The sequence below is a fragment of the Bombyx mandarina genome, chromosome 01 (genome assembly GCF_030267445.1).
Source record: "Bombyx mandarina strain Sakado chromosome 01, ASM3026744v2".
NCBI classification, from domain to species: domain Eukaryota; kingdom Metazoa; phylum Arthropoda; class Insecta; order Lepidoptera; family Bombycidae; genus Bombyx; species Bombyx mandarina.
The window spans coordinates 117,823-130,942 of NC_143208.1; the positions used below are offsets into that span (position 1 = coordinate 117,823).

The 13,120-nt window shown below is 41.9% G+C and overlaps 1 protein-coding gene across 3 annotated transcripts in view; it reads right to left on the reverse strand.

Annotated features, from left to right (window-relative positions):
• Positions 1-238: 238 nt before the first annotated feature.
• Positions 239-13,120, reverse strand: part of LOC114247436 (adenylate cyclase type 6) — a 181,225-nt gene continuing 168,343 nt past the window's right edge. For all 3 annotated transcript variants that reach the window (XM_089739824.1, XM_089739891.1, XM_089739792.1), the window contains exons 24-31: positions 9,163-9,302; positions 8,803-8,912; positions 8,479-8,713; positions 8,255-8,386; positions 8,025-8,149; positions 7,612-7,755; positions 6,877-7,006; positions 239-6,742 (exon numbers count right to left, since the gene is read on the reverse strand). In XM_089739824.1, the coding sequence (XP_089595950.1) occupies positions 6,333-6,742; positions 6,877-7,006; positions 7,612-7,755; positions 8,025-8,149; positions 8,255-8,386; positions 8,479-8,713; positions 8,803-8,912; positions 9,163-9,302 (1,426 nt within the window). In that variant the 3' untranslated portion in view covers positions 239-6,332. The remainder of the gene's footprint in view (positions 6,743-6,876; positions 7,007-7,611; positions 7,756-8,024; positions 8,150-8,254; positions 8,387-8,478; positions 8,714-8,802; positions 8,913-9,162; positions 9,303-13,120) is intronic.

A 13,120-nucleotide genomic window follows, 5' to 3' on the forward strand; every position in this document is an offset into this window, starting at 1 on the left:
ACGACCGGGGAATGTCGTTGATGAATAAACTAAATTTTAATAGAAGCGGCGAGAGGCCCTGCGGTACTCCAGCCGTATGCGGTCGCGGTGAGGAGCGGGTTCCCTCGACTCGATATCGAAGCACGAGACTGTCCGCCACGTCCATGTTATTTTTTTTTAAATCAAACCGTTGTGCCAAACTTTGTCGAATGCTTATGAGGAAATATTTGGGGTGAAGGGCCTATAATAAAACAGTATGTAACACTACAACACAATTTATTACAAAAAGACAGAGCGTTATACGAAGTTGTGTACTAAATATCTACAGGTACCACTTAGTAAAATCGAAAGACGTAAGCCTCCTGCAGAGCAAGTCCATTAGCGTGACTAAATTCTTTGACACGGATGTCTCTAAGACCGTCTCACCATTCATAACGGCGAGAACACACTAAACCTATAACTAAGATGGGAGCGCTTCGGAACTTTACACTCGTGCCGCGATCCCGCTTTTTAATTGTTCAATAATATTAATAAGATAAATACCACTGTGGGGTAAACTAGTCTGTGTGCTTCGTTCAAACTGCACGAATCATGCATGTTACGAGATTAAGTTAAACATGTTATTTTATCAACTCAACTGTTAATATAATAATTGTTCGACATAGTTCGATAGACATATGTACGAACTCCACGGCTCCTACATTATAGTTAGTTGCGGGTGTATTGGAGATGACGTGCACGAGTACATGCACTCCGACGTGACGGGTGCTGCAGCTGCACTCACGTCTCAACAACGAACTATTCAGACTTCAGTGGTATTTCATTATTCTCGTGTAGTAGTGTAGTGGTCGTGGCGCCGCGGCGGCGACGAGTGCAGAGAATGAAGCACGGTACAACTATTCATTTTTTGGAACCAACTCAAGAATTCAGTCACGGATTTGGTCCTTCATTGGCCCGGACTCGTGGGACGATGCATATATATTACTGATCATACACAATGGGTTAAGTGATCTGTTTAATTATATTACTTATACCTAATGACACTATCGTAAAATAATTATAATTACATCGCGTTTAGACGACGTATAGGTAATATATAATATGCCCAGTTTTGTATTTGCCTGAGTTAATTTAAATAATATGGAATGTATAATAATGGCAAACAACTTCAATTTTGTAAAATAGTTCATGCCTCGCTTCTTGAATTATAATTTAGACGTGTTATTTATTTGTTGTGACCGATGATTTGGGGTCGCCCATAAAGCGGAATTCGAAGCGAATGATATCTCAAGATTTTTTTTTCTGTTCGTTACGCTATTTTCTTTAGTGTCTTAACTGATGTTCTAAAAATAATCAATGTCCAAATAAAAACTCGAGTTGGATTATTACAATATTACTTAATACAAAATACGTAAAAACAAACCGACCAATTGAGGGGAAGACTTGGGTAACTTAGACGCATGGAACTGTTTTGTATTTTCTATTTGCTTTCGTTACTTGGCTTCGAAATGTTGGAACAACATTCCTCCACCTATCCGGCACCAGGAGCTCTATCTCTAAATTCTTTTGAAGCATATTTAAAAGCGTGTCTTTTGAATACACAAATGGTTTGAAGATATTAATTAATTGTAACTAGCGTGCCATAATTGTGTATACATTCTAAAAATGTAGGTTATTGTACATTACTATTTATTATTCCATTACTGTAATTTACTATATTTTATTGTATTTTTTTCTTTTTTCTTATCACCATTATTTTATATTTATACATATTATATTTATATATATATATATATTACATTGATGTAAAGTCATATTGGGAAACACTGGGCCGGTAACTTTTTCCGCGCCTCGAAATATTTATTATGATTATTTAAATTGAGATTTAAAATTAATTTTAATTTTATGTTTATTATTAAATAAAACACAGTGCGTACAATCATAAAGTTCCATTAAAAGCTTTTCTTAAAAAGTAGAATAGTAGATCACAATATGGTCCATCCATCCATCATGGAATCCGGACCATACCTGAGTCTTGGGCTGACGGCGACTCCCCGTAAGATCATTGAGATTTAGAGATGTGAAACTAAAGACATAGTCGGGTTCAGAACAATGCAAAACGTACATTTATTTTTTTGCATTGATATATCTATAGGTGTTATTGAATTAATTGGGGTACCTATACGAGGAACGGAAGATCTTCCGCTGAGCGGATGATATTGCTCGGTAGACCGACAGACCGAATGTTGTTGTTCGGGACTTGAATTTTGAATTTCAAATATCCTGTGTTGTAGGATGGCTGCCCGCCACAAATTATTTGTTATATTATTTAGCACGTACGTTCGTTCGTACGTACGGTTCAGTGTATACTAGCAACATCACTCGAGTCCGGGCGCCTCTTATTATTAGTACCGTTGAAAGTAAAGCAGATGGCGCCACACGCAATCACCCTTCTCTTCTCTTACTAGAATGCGATACCGCATTACAGAATGTTCTGCGTGTGTATCCATCGTGCCCGCTACACTCTAACTAACATATAATGATATAATTATTACGAACATTGAATTCCCTACAGTATACATTATTCTTAATGTTAATCATAGTATTAAGTTGTCAACGTTTACTTATTGTTAGTATCTGAGACAAAGACAGAACGATATCTGGCTGCCTTCTTCGGCCCTATGGATGCTGTTGCTCGACAATCGACATTCGGTCGGTTAGTGTCCTTGAGACACGACCCAATATACTGTGGCAAGATGCGCAAGCTTTCATTGTAAATCATTCATATTGCGAATAAGAGACAATTTCCGGCAAATATTTAACGTTTTATTCCTGAATCCCATCAATCCGTCTTTGTCTCCAGTCTCACATAAATATAAAGATTTTAATTATTTTATAAACAAAGCGGAATAGTTATAAAAGTGCTTGGATAACATTACGCAGTACGAGTACGTATAGTAAATGAGGCGATACGATTCGGGGTTGGGCAGCTGGTCACAAACTACGTTTGGATGATTTACATTTTGTATTTTATAAACTTTAATAAACGAACATACGTAATGCACAATCTAATAACAATTCGTAAAGATTAGCTGCGCCAAGTACCTACGCAGACCCCAGCACTAATAGGTACGACTAAACGAGCATAACAATTACAAACGACATCGAATACCTACACGTTTTAACACTACGAATGTACAAGGTACGCTGACGAAGAGGTAGAACCGACTGTTGTTTGATAATATACAAAGTTTGTATGGAGATTCATTCGCCAAGAACAGCCAACAGGTAACGCGGCGCGCTGGCAGCTCGTTAGGGCAGACTCTCGCGCATACCTCGCGGCTATACGACACCAGTATTATATATACAGTAACAAGCGATAACAATCATTTTGTTTTGTTATCCTACGCAAGTGTGAAGTGTCATGAATACAACTTGAAAAGTATTACATTAATGTACAAGATTCGTCACATTATTTTATAAATAGAGACACGGCGAGGGCACATCCACTAGAACAATATATTCGAGGAAAATTGTAACAATACACCGGACAGACAGGGGAGGGCATGTATCGTAGCAACCGATGCGGCTGCGGAGTAGTTCCTAGGATACGAACGGCGAACACTAAACGAAGCGTTCAATCCAGATTGAAAAGTTTCAGAGAAACATAATAATTCATAGGTAGTTAGTTGATTTAAAAACGTCACTAATTACATTTCAATCATTTATTACGTGTATTTTTTATTTATTACTTATTTTGAGTAATTTTGACATAATTTACAATCTGGAAAGTAGTAGATATTTGAAATGAGCTTACTAATGTAAAGTTGAAAGTTATAGACTGTTGGTAATTTAAGATTAAAGATTATGAAGTTAAATATACAACTATAGTATGTCTATGTGTATACAGTGATAGAAGAGAACGTGTTTACATGACACGAGCACTGTGGAGGAGCAAGAGGGCGGGTGGGTCCAGGCCGTCCTAGACGTGTCCGCGCCACCACACCGCTGCGCTGGGGTGCGTCCGTCGCCGTGCCTTGTCGAACGACGAACGACACATATAACCTAATTATGTACCTACGCTAAGTTAAAACAAATATTACGAGAATCCCGACCTTTTTAACAAACAATCTACTCTATGCTTCTGAGCGATCAAAATAATTAATATTACAATTAGGTATATTACAAAACTAATAAAAATAATAGACATCACAGTCAAACGGAAACGTTAGCTAATCTATGACAGTGTTAAGTAACAGTTATCTAACCTAGCCTCTCTCTTTCTCTCTCTCCCCCCCCTCTCTCTCTCTCCCCCTCTCTCTTTCTCTTTTCCTTTCTTAGTGTACTAGTTCCCGTCGACTCTGTGCTGTAAAGTTCTCGGGTTCGCGAGCAAAAGGGGTACTCTTTACACAACACCTATCAATACTTATATTAGTCCACTGAGTTTCTCGCCCGAATCTTTTCAGTAGGTCGTTTTTCCGACCCACTAGTAGATTCTGTGAAGCACTGCTCTTGCTAGGGCTAGTGTTAGCAAATTCTCTTAGGTTGAGCCCGTGAACTCACCTAGCAGTCCGCACGTAGCTAGAATAGCCCCCTAGGCTACCAGCAAATAGGTAGGAAAAGAAACGTACATTCATAGTTCTCCAATCTGATCTTCTTCTTCACTTCTAACTAGTTCTATTCTACTTGTTTTTTTTTTTCATTTATTTTATCCTTTTTTTGTATCTAATGCATACAATAATACAACAATGTTAATACTAATACTGGTTACAATTGTTTAATACTATCAATATTATTCTAAGATTAGAGCGCTCATTTCTGAAAGTGAAGCAGTTGAATCCTAGCTGGCAGTAGACTGAAAGAAAGTGGAAGTAGCTAGAAATAATTTAGCTTCTAAATAAAGCATCCCAAAGTATAGTGAGCGCTCCGAGGGACTGCAGATCATCATCATCAGGTGAGTTCAGTTGAACGAACGAGGACAAGCTCGGAGCGGGGCTCGTTACACACGAAGCTCTCTTATACTCGTAGTAGACAACTGGGCACTGATTGTGTCTGTGACGGGGAAGTCGCTCTCTCACTTGCCACCTTGAGAGACGATTATTGAATATAGTATGAATTCATACTAAGAAGAGAACGGCACGGAATTGATTCACAAAGTGATGTAGGATCTAGGGTGCAGGGTGCAGGGTGCAGTAGTTCCTGCGGATGAGCGTGAGAGGAAAGTACAATTTGGGTACTGTTGGAAAAATATATTCTAAATATCTACTGAGATACTGATTAAATCTAACAAGAGACACGCCTTCTTCCTTTTTAATGTACTAGCCTAAGTGTGCAGCGCTGTCGTGCACTAACAGACATTGTCACTCCCTACTCTAACCTTGAGATTGTTGTTATGGCTTCAAAACTATCCAGAGTACTTAATACTTACGTCACTTACTAGATTATGTCACCTCATCAACAATTAACCGTCTAAATTAAAGTATTATGTACATAATATGTTCATTTATATTCTATACAAATGTTTAATTCTATTGGATTAAATCTATTATTTCACGTAACGTCAGTGACTCTAACACGTAAATATTGATATTGAATTTGTTGTGCTTTAGTCGTGACTTCAGCCACTTGAGGGGCGGATGTGAATGCGGCACGGGACGCTAAGCGGCGACGCGCACGTGTCTGTGCGGACAGCGACACTGCAGCAGGGCGCGCACGACGCACGACGCACGACGCACGGGACCCGCTTTTCATAGTCGACTACTACTCCGGTAATACATACAGTACATTAAATATAATGTTAACGCGAGCCGATAGTATTGGTTGGAGCAAGTAGCCAGCGCTCCGAGCGCGCGTCTTCGCGACCACGACCGCGATTATCAATTTAGGGAATCGAAGACCTTCGAAAATTAACCACAAGAGGACCTCAACAAATATAATATGTATAATGCATAGAAACTAAACTTAACATAATAAATGCAGCGGCGCCGACTCCGACATCACGAGCTCTCGACTGAGGCAGTAACATCCGACCTAACTAACTTCTAGACTCTAATAGGGCATGTGAACAGTTTCTAGTTGCGCAAGTGACAATATCTAATATCAATAAATTCGTAGGTAAGTCCGGGGCGCGAGGCTGGTGCTGCGCCACCAGAGCGAGTCTTGTTGGTCTCGGGCAAGACTCTACATAATCTAGACTAAACTTAATGAACATGTTAAATTGTCATGTCCAAAGCATACGTTTATCCTAGGATATTCCTCTTACTTGAGAAATTGATATTTATATATATATATATATATATTTAGATATTTCCCGGGTGCGATGGTAGATAAAATGTACGTGTTGAGTGAAGTATTTAGACGGGAGAGAATTTAGTGGTCGCGGAGCAGCTCGAGTCGAAGTCGTCCATGGCATTCATCGGGTTCTCGATGACGTGGACAGCGTTCAATTGCGACTTGTTGGGCCTCCTCTTGAAGATGAAGTCGGCGAGACTGGTCGCCTTGCCGGGCTTGCTGGTGCGGGGCTGCGAGGGCCTCTCGCGTAGAGTTTCTTCGTGGCGGAAGGCCGAGTCGAAGTCGGCGGAGTAAGCCTTAGCGTTAACGAGTGAGATGAGGCTGGGGAAGGCGTCGTCGTCCGCGAGAGAGAGAGGGCGCTGCAGTCGTCGCCGCACTCGCTCCCGCACCGCGCTCGCCGCGCTGCTCACACTCTCGCGGGAACGGGACGCCACGCGGGCCGACGACGACGCCGTCTCGCTCTCTGCAACCTCTGCAACGTCACCACATAATCCTTTACGAGTATTCACTGCAGAGTTCATTTAATTTCAACATGAATAATTTCACAACAAATATTCATTAAATTGATAGAGGTCTGCTCGATTGTAAAGAGTATAGTGTCGGTACCCATAGGGATGGAAGCTCTCGGAGAGGGGCCGCCGTCCTCATCGGTGTGTGCCTCCGACAGAGTGTCCAGAGGGCGGTGTTCAGGACGGGGAGGCACGGCGCCCTCGCTTGATGTTGATGGAATGGGATTCTGGAACGTTTTATATTTAAAATAATAATATGAATCCCTCCGTAATCAAGTCGGTACGTAATAATAAGTAGTAGAAAGAAGTAGGTAAGTAGTGTAATTTTTGTTCAGAAATGCTCACGTTTGGCACTCGCGGTGCAGTTTGTCAATTATTAGTAAAGGCGGTCGTAATGTTTCAGTTATTATTAAAATTAATAGTTCCCTGCCACTAGGGCGCAGAGAGAACACTCACACGCGCCCCACCCGACCTCAACTCGACAGCGACTCAAACTTTTGAACACATTTCATTATTTTACATGACGAGGTCACTAACTAAGGGTAGACGAAATTTTTCATTGCGGCAATTGAACTGGTCGGTTCATGTTTTTGCTCATTCCTTTTTAGTTTTATTGAAACAAATAAACTTAAGAACTGAAACACGAATAGTTGTGTTCATATAATAATATTATTCTGTAGATATTATGTAAATGGTATGAGTTTCCGATTTTTTTTATGTTTAGCAATATTGCAAATAGGTACATCGTATAATAAATATGATTAATTTAGAAGTAAGTAAATTGGAGCCAGATGAGTTTCATTTTCATCGAGAAATGATGTTTGGTACTTACATTGTATATGTCGTCGGGGATGGAGTCGCCGACTCCCTCGAGGAAGTACGTGACCATGTTCCCTTTGCCTTTGACGTCAACTGTGCCGCGGCAACGAAGCTTGTACCCGCGCGCCGACAGGATGTCGTACACTTCCTGCGTCACCTGCACAAGTACACCGCTGCTCGCTACACTCACGGCTCCGCGGCCTCGCTCGCCTCAACACTGCTCAACACTGCTCAACACTGCTCAACATTGCACGCACACAGGTACAGGTACAGGTTACGCAGCGGGGAGCATTGGATCATTGTGGTACCACAATCGCAGCAGCGGCTCGGTGCAGTTCAACGCAACAATACAATCAATAGCTCGGCCATTACGGCGGCCGCGTCCAGTCGCCCAGCTAGAGTAGAATGCGGAACGAGACATGGTACCTGAATGTGATCCAGCAGGCCGGTGGAGTCCATCCTGGAGGCGACGTTCACAGCGTTGCCCCAGATGTCGTACTGCGGCTTGCGGGCGCCGATCACCCCCGCCACCACGGGCCCGATGTTGATGCCTGCGGGCACACGCCGGATGATGAGTGCTCCGCCGGGCTCGACGCGCACGCGCAGAGTGCAGTTCGCGGAGGAAGCCGTCGCATCGCTCGGTGAACAACTCTTACCTATCCGGATGCGGAAGCAGTTGAACGAATGTTCGTTGACGTATTGCAGCTGCTCGCGGAGACGCAGCGCGTAGTCCGCCATGGCGGTCACGTGCCGGTACCCGACCAGGTCCTGAGTGGAGTTGGTGAGGCCTGCAGTCAATGAACGACACTCATCTCTGTGCGCAATAAACTCATAACAATTAAGTATCGTTTCGGAACGTGAGCCGGACTCCGATATCGACCTGAAGCAGCCATGTATGTAGCTCCGGTGCTCTTAATTTTCTCGATGTACTTGAACGGCTCCTCGGCGAGGATCTCATCGAAGTCTGCGATGATCTCGTTGAGGAGGCGGAGACACTCGACGCCCTCGTTGTTCCCCTCCAGCTCCACGTAGAACTCGGAGAAGTTCGGGATGGAGGCGAACATGACGCAGACGGAGTCGCACTGCTCGTGGTAGAGCTCCTGCGCGTCGAATTGCTGTCGGAACGGACGGGGGTCGGGTGAGTGGGGGGTGTGTCGCGCGAGGTCGGCGCGCGGGGTGAGCGCGGGCGGGGGTCGGTCCTTACGTCGATGTTCTTGTCGCTGCAGAGGAAGTGCTGCGCGACGTGCTCGGGCAGGATGTTGGCCAGCAGCTTGCGGTTGTACGCCTGCAGGTGCTCCATGTCCTCTTTCTCTTCTGCTCAATCAAACACCATTATATCAGACATTTGAAATATCAATTATTCAAATTAAACGTTTAAAAACCTATTAAAATGTAAATACAACCATTTTAGGAAAAAAAAAACTTACGTTCCAATTTATAATCTAGAAGTAGAAATCCCAAAAAAATACTGGACTACTAAACTAACTAAACTACATACTCGTATATACTAAAGGCTTTTAATATCTAAATTGTGATTGCCAGTATGAATCGTGCACATCTTTACCATTGGCCTGCAGCTTCCAGATGAAGTCGAGTCTGTAGGTGCTCTCTGTTTGTTGCGAGTGCAGCAGCAGCGCGACGGTGGCGCCCAGCGCTATGGCGATGTTGGTCCACTGCTGGTTCCAGTCCAGGCCGCACCGGTGCCTTCACGATAATTTATAATACAACTCGCACTCTTCATATCAGTAGTATGAGACTGACCAATTATGGGTTAAAATAATAGCTACTTGATCAAATACACAAATTTATTTTATTTTAATGTCGTCTAGTTTTTACTTACTTACTTTACCAATGTTAGGGCCTATTGTAAGCTACAAAAAAAATTGGTAAAAAAACTTTTAAGTTAAACGGTTTTATTTTATGTGCACTGAAAACTACAAAATAAATAAATAGTTACTTACCTATCAACCTACGTAGGTCATCTCGGTCATTAATATCTCTGATGGTAGTGGTTGTCATAACATGAACCATGTCAGCGGCCGAAAGGCAGTTCATGAAAGAACACTAACACCAGGGTTTGCTTGGTAGGTAAACTAAGCACACACTATAACAAGTAGGTATTTTGACCTTCTAGTTCAGAAATATTTTAGTACTAGGCAGAATAGCTTTTAGGCATATTAGACTAAAATAAAAACGTGGGGCCCATTATTATTTCTGTATTACTTTCTACTATACTAAGTGTGGATTGTATCGACTTATTATAATCATTATCATCATCATCCTAGCGGCTTATCCCGGTCGCATCCGAAACCTCATAGCTCCGGAGTCCAGGGTCCGCTGAATCGACTTACTATAATCGTAACTGGAGGTTTTGACCATCAATAACCAGCCGTGGCGGCTTCACCAGCGAACGCCGAGCTCATGATCTACCAAAGTATAAGATATGCTCTGCCATAGGTATGATTTCAGAGGGGCCCCACGTTTTTATTTTAGTCTAATATGCCTAAAAGCTATTCTGCCTAGTACTAAAATATTTCTGAACTAGAAGGTCAAAATACCTACTTGTTATAGTGTGTGCTTAGTTTACCTACCAAGCAAACCCTGGTGTTAGTGTTCTTTCATGAACTGCCTTTCGGCCGCTGACATGGTTCATGTTATGACAACCACTACCATCAGAGATATTAATGACCGAGATGACCTACGTAGGTTGATAGGTAAGTAACTATTTATTTATTTTGTAGTTTTCAGTGCACATAAAATAAAACCGTTTAACTTAAAAGTTTTTTTACCAATTTTTTTTTCTTCTTTTTAGTGTTTAGTGAAATTGTCTACCGAATATTCCTCATTCTATTTAATTCATTCAGTGCATCATTATTACATGGTTTCTTACCTGATAATTTAGTACAATCTAATTCCTCAATACATAGATAGCCCTTCCAGAGACTTGACTCGACTTAGAGCCACGTATGCTTGTCCTTCCTCAAACAATTTTGAGCCCAAATATACTACTGCATGGTCGACGGTGCTGCCCTGCATTTTATGGACGGTGGATGCCCATGACAAAACTAAGGGCAACATCCTTCTTTCAGCCGTACCATAATTGAATTTTGCTGGAAACTGTATGGCTTTAGGGTGAATAACGTGCATGCCATTACATTGCACGCCGGCAAATCCCGAAGTGAAAACGCTGTGGTCACCTTGATGCCATGAAGCCCGAATAATTCTAGCAACTTCATTAATACTAATGAATACATTTGGAATTTCAATTCTTTCAGGTTCACCGTTTTCAGGTATATCTGGCACACTAAGTCGTATTAAGTCTTGTTCACTAATTTGGACATTTTCGTCAATGCGTACATCTCTATAAAGTGGGTTATTTCTAGTTAACCATCTTAAAGCGCTGTAGAATTTTTCGCGAGATATTGTGAACTCTCTTGTGATGTTCAAATTCTCCAAACGTTCTGTAACTACAACGATACCCACCTGGCTGGAAGATCTTGGAAGCATATTAGGTAATCTTTCACTGACCTCAAAGATATCTTGGGCAAACACTGCTTGTCCGCGGAAACCGTACTGCCCGTATAGCCCAGTAAATTTTACGATTTTAACAAGCGGGATGATTCTACACAGCAATCGCTGCTCTGCTTGCGTCAGCGCTTGAATCTCATCTGGTATTGAACCTGGATCCAGATTATTCCAGTACGCCTTTGATGGTGCTATTGTTTTATTACTGGTCACATGTGTTTGGCAGCGCGAACATAAAAGTAATGTTGTTTTTGAAGACAGTTCTGCAGGTAGATATCCTAATACAGCTGTGTTGTAACGTACAGTATGAATTTGGTTAGGATATCAATGCTTCGTGCAAATGTCACAAACGTGTATACACGATGTGTTAATGGCATTTTCAAACGCTTGTACATGATTTTCAGCTCTGCGTTTCTGTGCACGCTCACGTTGGTTATTTAACCTGTCGTGGCGTTGCTCAGGTGTTTCTGAAGCTTCTAACTCCTTTCGTCTCTCACGCCGTCCTGTTAACCTGGCCTCATGTTGCTCAGGTGTTTCTGACGCTAATAGCTCTATTTGTCTGTTACGTTGTAATCTTAGCCTGGACTCATGACGCTCAAGTGTTTCTGACGCTATTAGCTCTCTTCGTCTGTCACGTTGTGGTGCTAGCCTAGACTCATGACGCTCAGATGTTTCTGATGCTAACAACTCTCTTTGTCTGTCACGTTGTGATGCTAGCCTGGACTCATGACGCTCGGGTGTTTCTGACGCTATTAGCTCTCTTCGTCTGTCACGTTGTGATGCTAGCCTGCACTCATGACGCTCAGGTGTTTCTGACTCTACCAGCTGCCTTTGTCTCTCACGTTGTGCTATTAACCTGGTATCATGTTGCTCAGGTGTTTCTGTTGCTAACCGTTCTCTTCGTTTCTGTAGTCAACTGTGGGTTTCATTTTCACTTTCCTAGTTCATAGAACGAAACGTGCAAACGTTTCGTTCTATACTTTTCTTTTGCCTTTTCGAGCCTTCTTTTTCGTTGTGTAGCAGTTTCGTTTTTATTTTTGTTTGCTTTTTTATTTATTGTTACCATGTTGTTCCCACGATTAAGGGGCATTTTGACGGTCGACCCCGCCAGAAGTCCAGCAAAGGGGCAAGGCTTAAAATACAACAAGATGCGCCCAATCTTGAGGGGGAAGCGCTGACGACATTACATTTTTACCCACCCTAATGCCATACAGTCCTCGGCACGTTTTAACCTATTACCTTAACTTGGGTGGTATAGCTACCGCTTACTAACGAGGTATCTAATTACCTATTTTTTTTTATCTGCCCCTCTAACGTCACACAATCTTGGACGCAACTGTTCTCGACACGACTAATCATGCCCCCACCTAATACGCCATTTTGTAACTTGTAACACCTAATACGAAATTTTGACATAATGACAGTATTCTGCTAGTGTAGTCCTATTATTTGATACCCATATTGTGGTGGTTGTGGAAAAATATGTACCTAGTCCGCCATATTGGAACGGCGTCCATCTTGAATTTTAAATTTTGACATAATCATCGTGTTTTACTAGTGTAGCCCTTTCATTTGATACCCATATTGAGGGGTTTAAGGAAAAATATGTAATCCGCCATTTTGTATCGGCGGCCATCTTAGATTTATAATGTCATTGATTTTATTATATTGTATTGTCATCTAAATTAAATGTGTGTACCAAATTTCAGATCAATCTGACAACGGGAAGGTGCTTAAATTTCAATTTCTAATTTTGACCCAAATAAATAAAAAACAAATTCCGTACAGGTCGAGCTAAATAAAACCGTTTAAAAATACCACCATCCTGACCCACGCGTTCCGGTTTAAAGGGCGGGACAGTCTTCAAACTACACAATTGAGACTTTGACCATCATGTTTCAAAACTGCGATGGCTACGCTATAATATCTATGAGCTCCGGTAACCAGATGACACTACGTGGTCAGTGTGTTGTAGTTTACAAACATAAGCATTATAA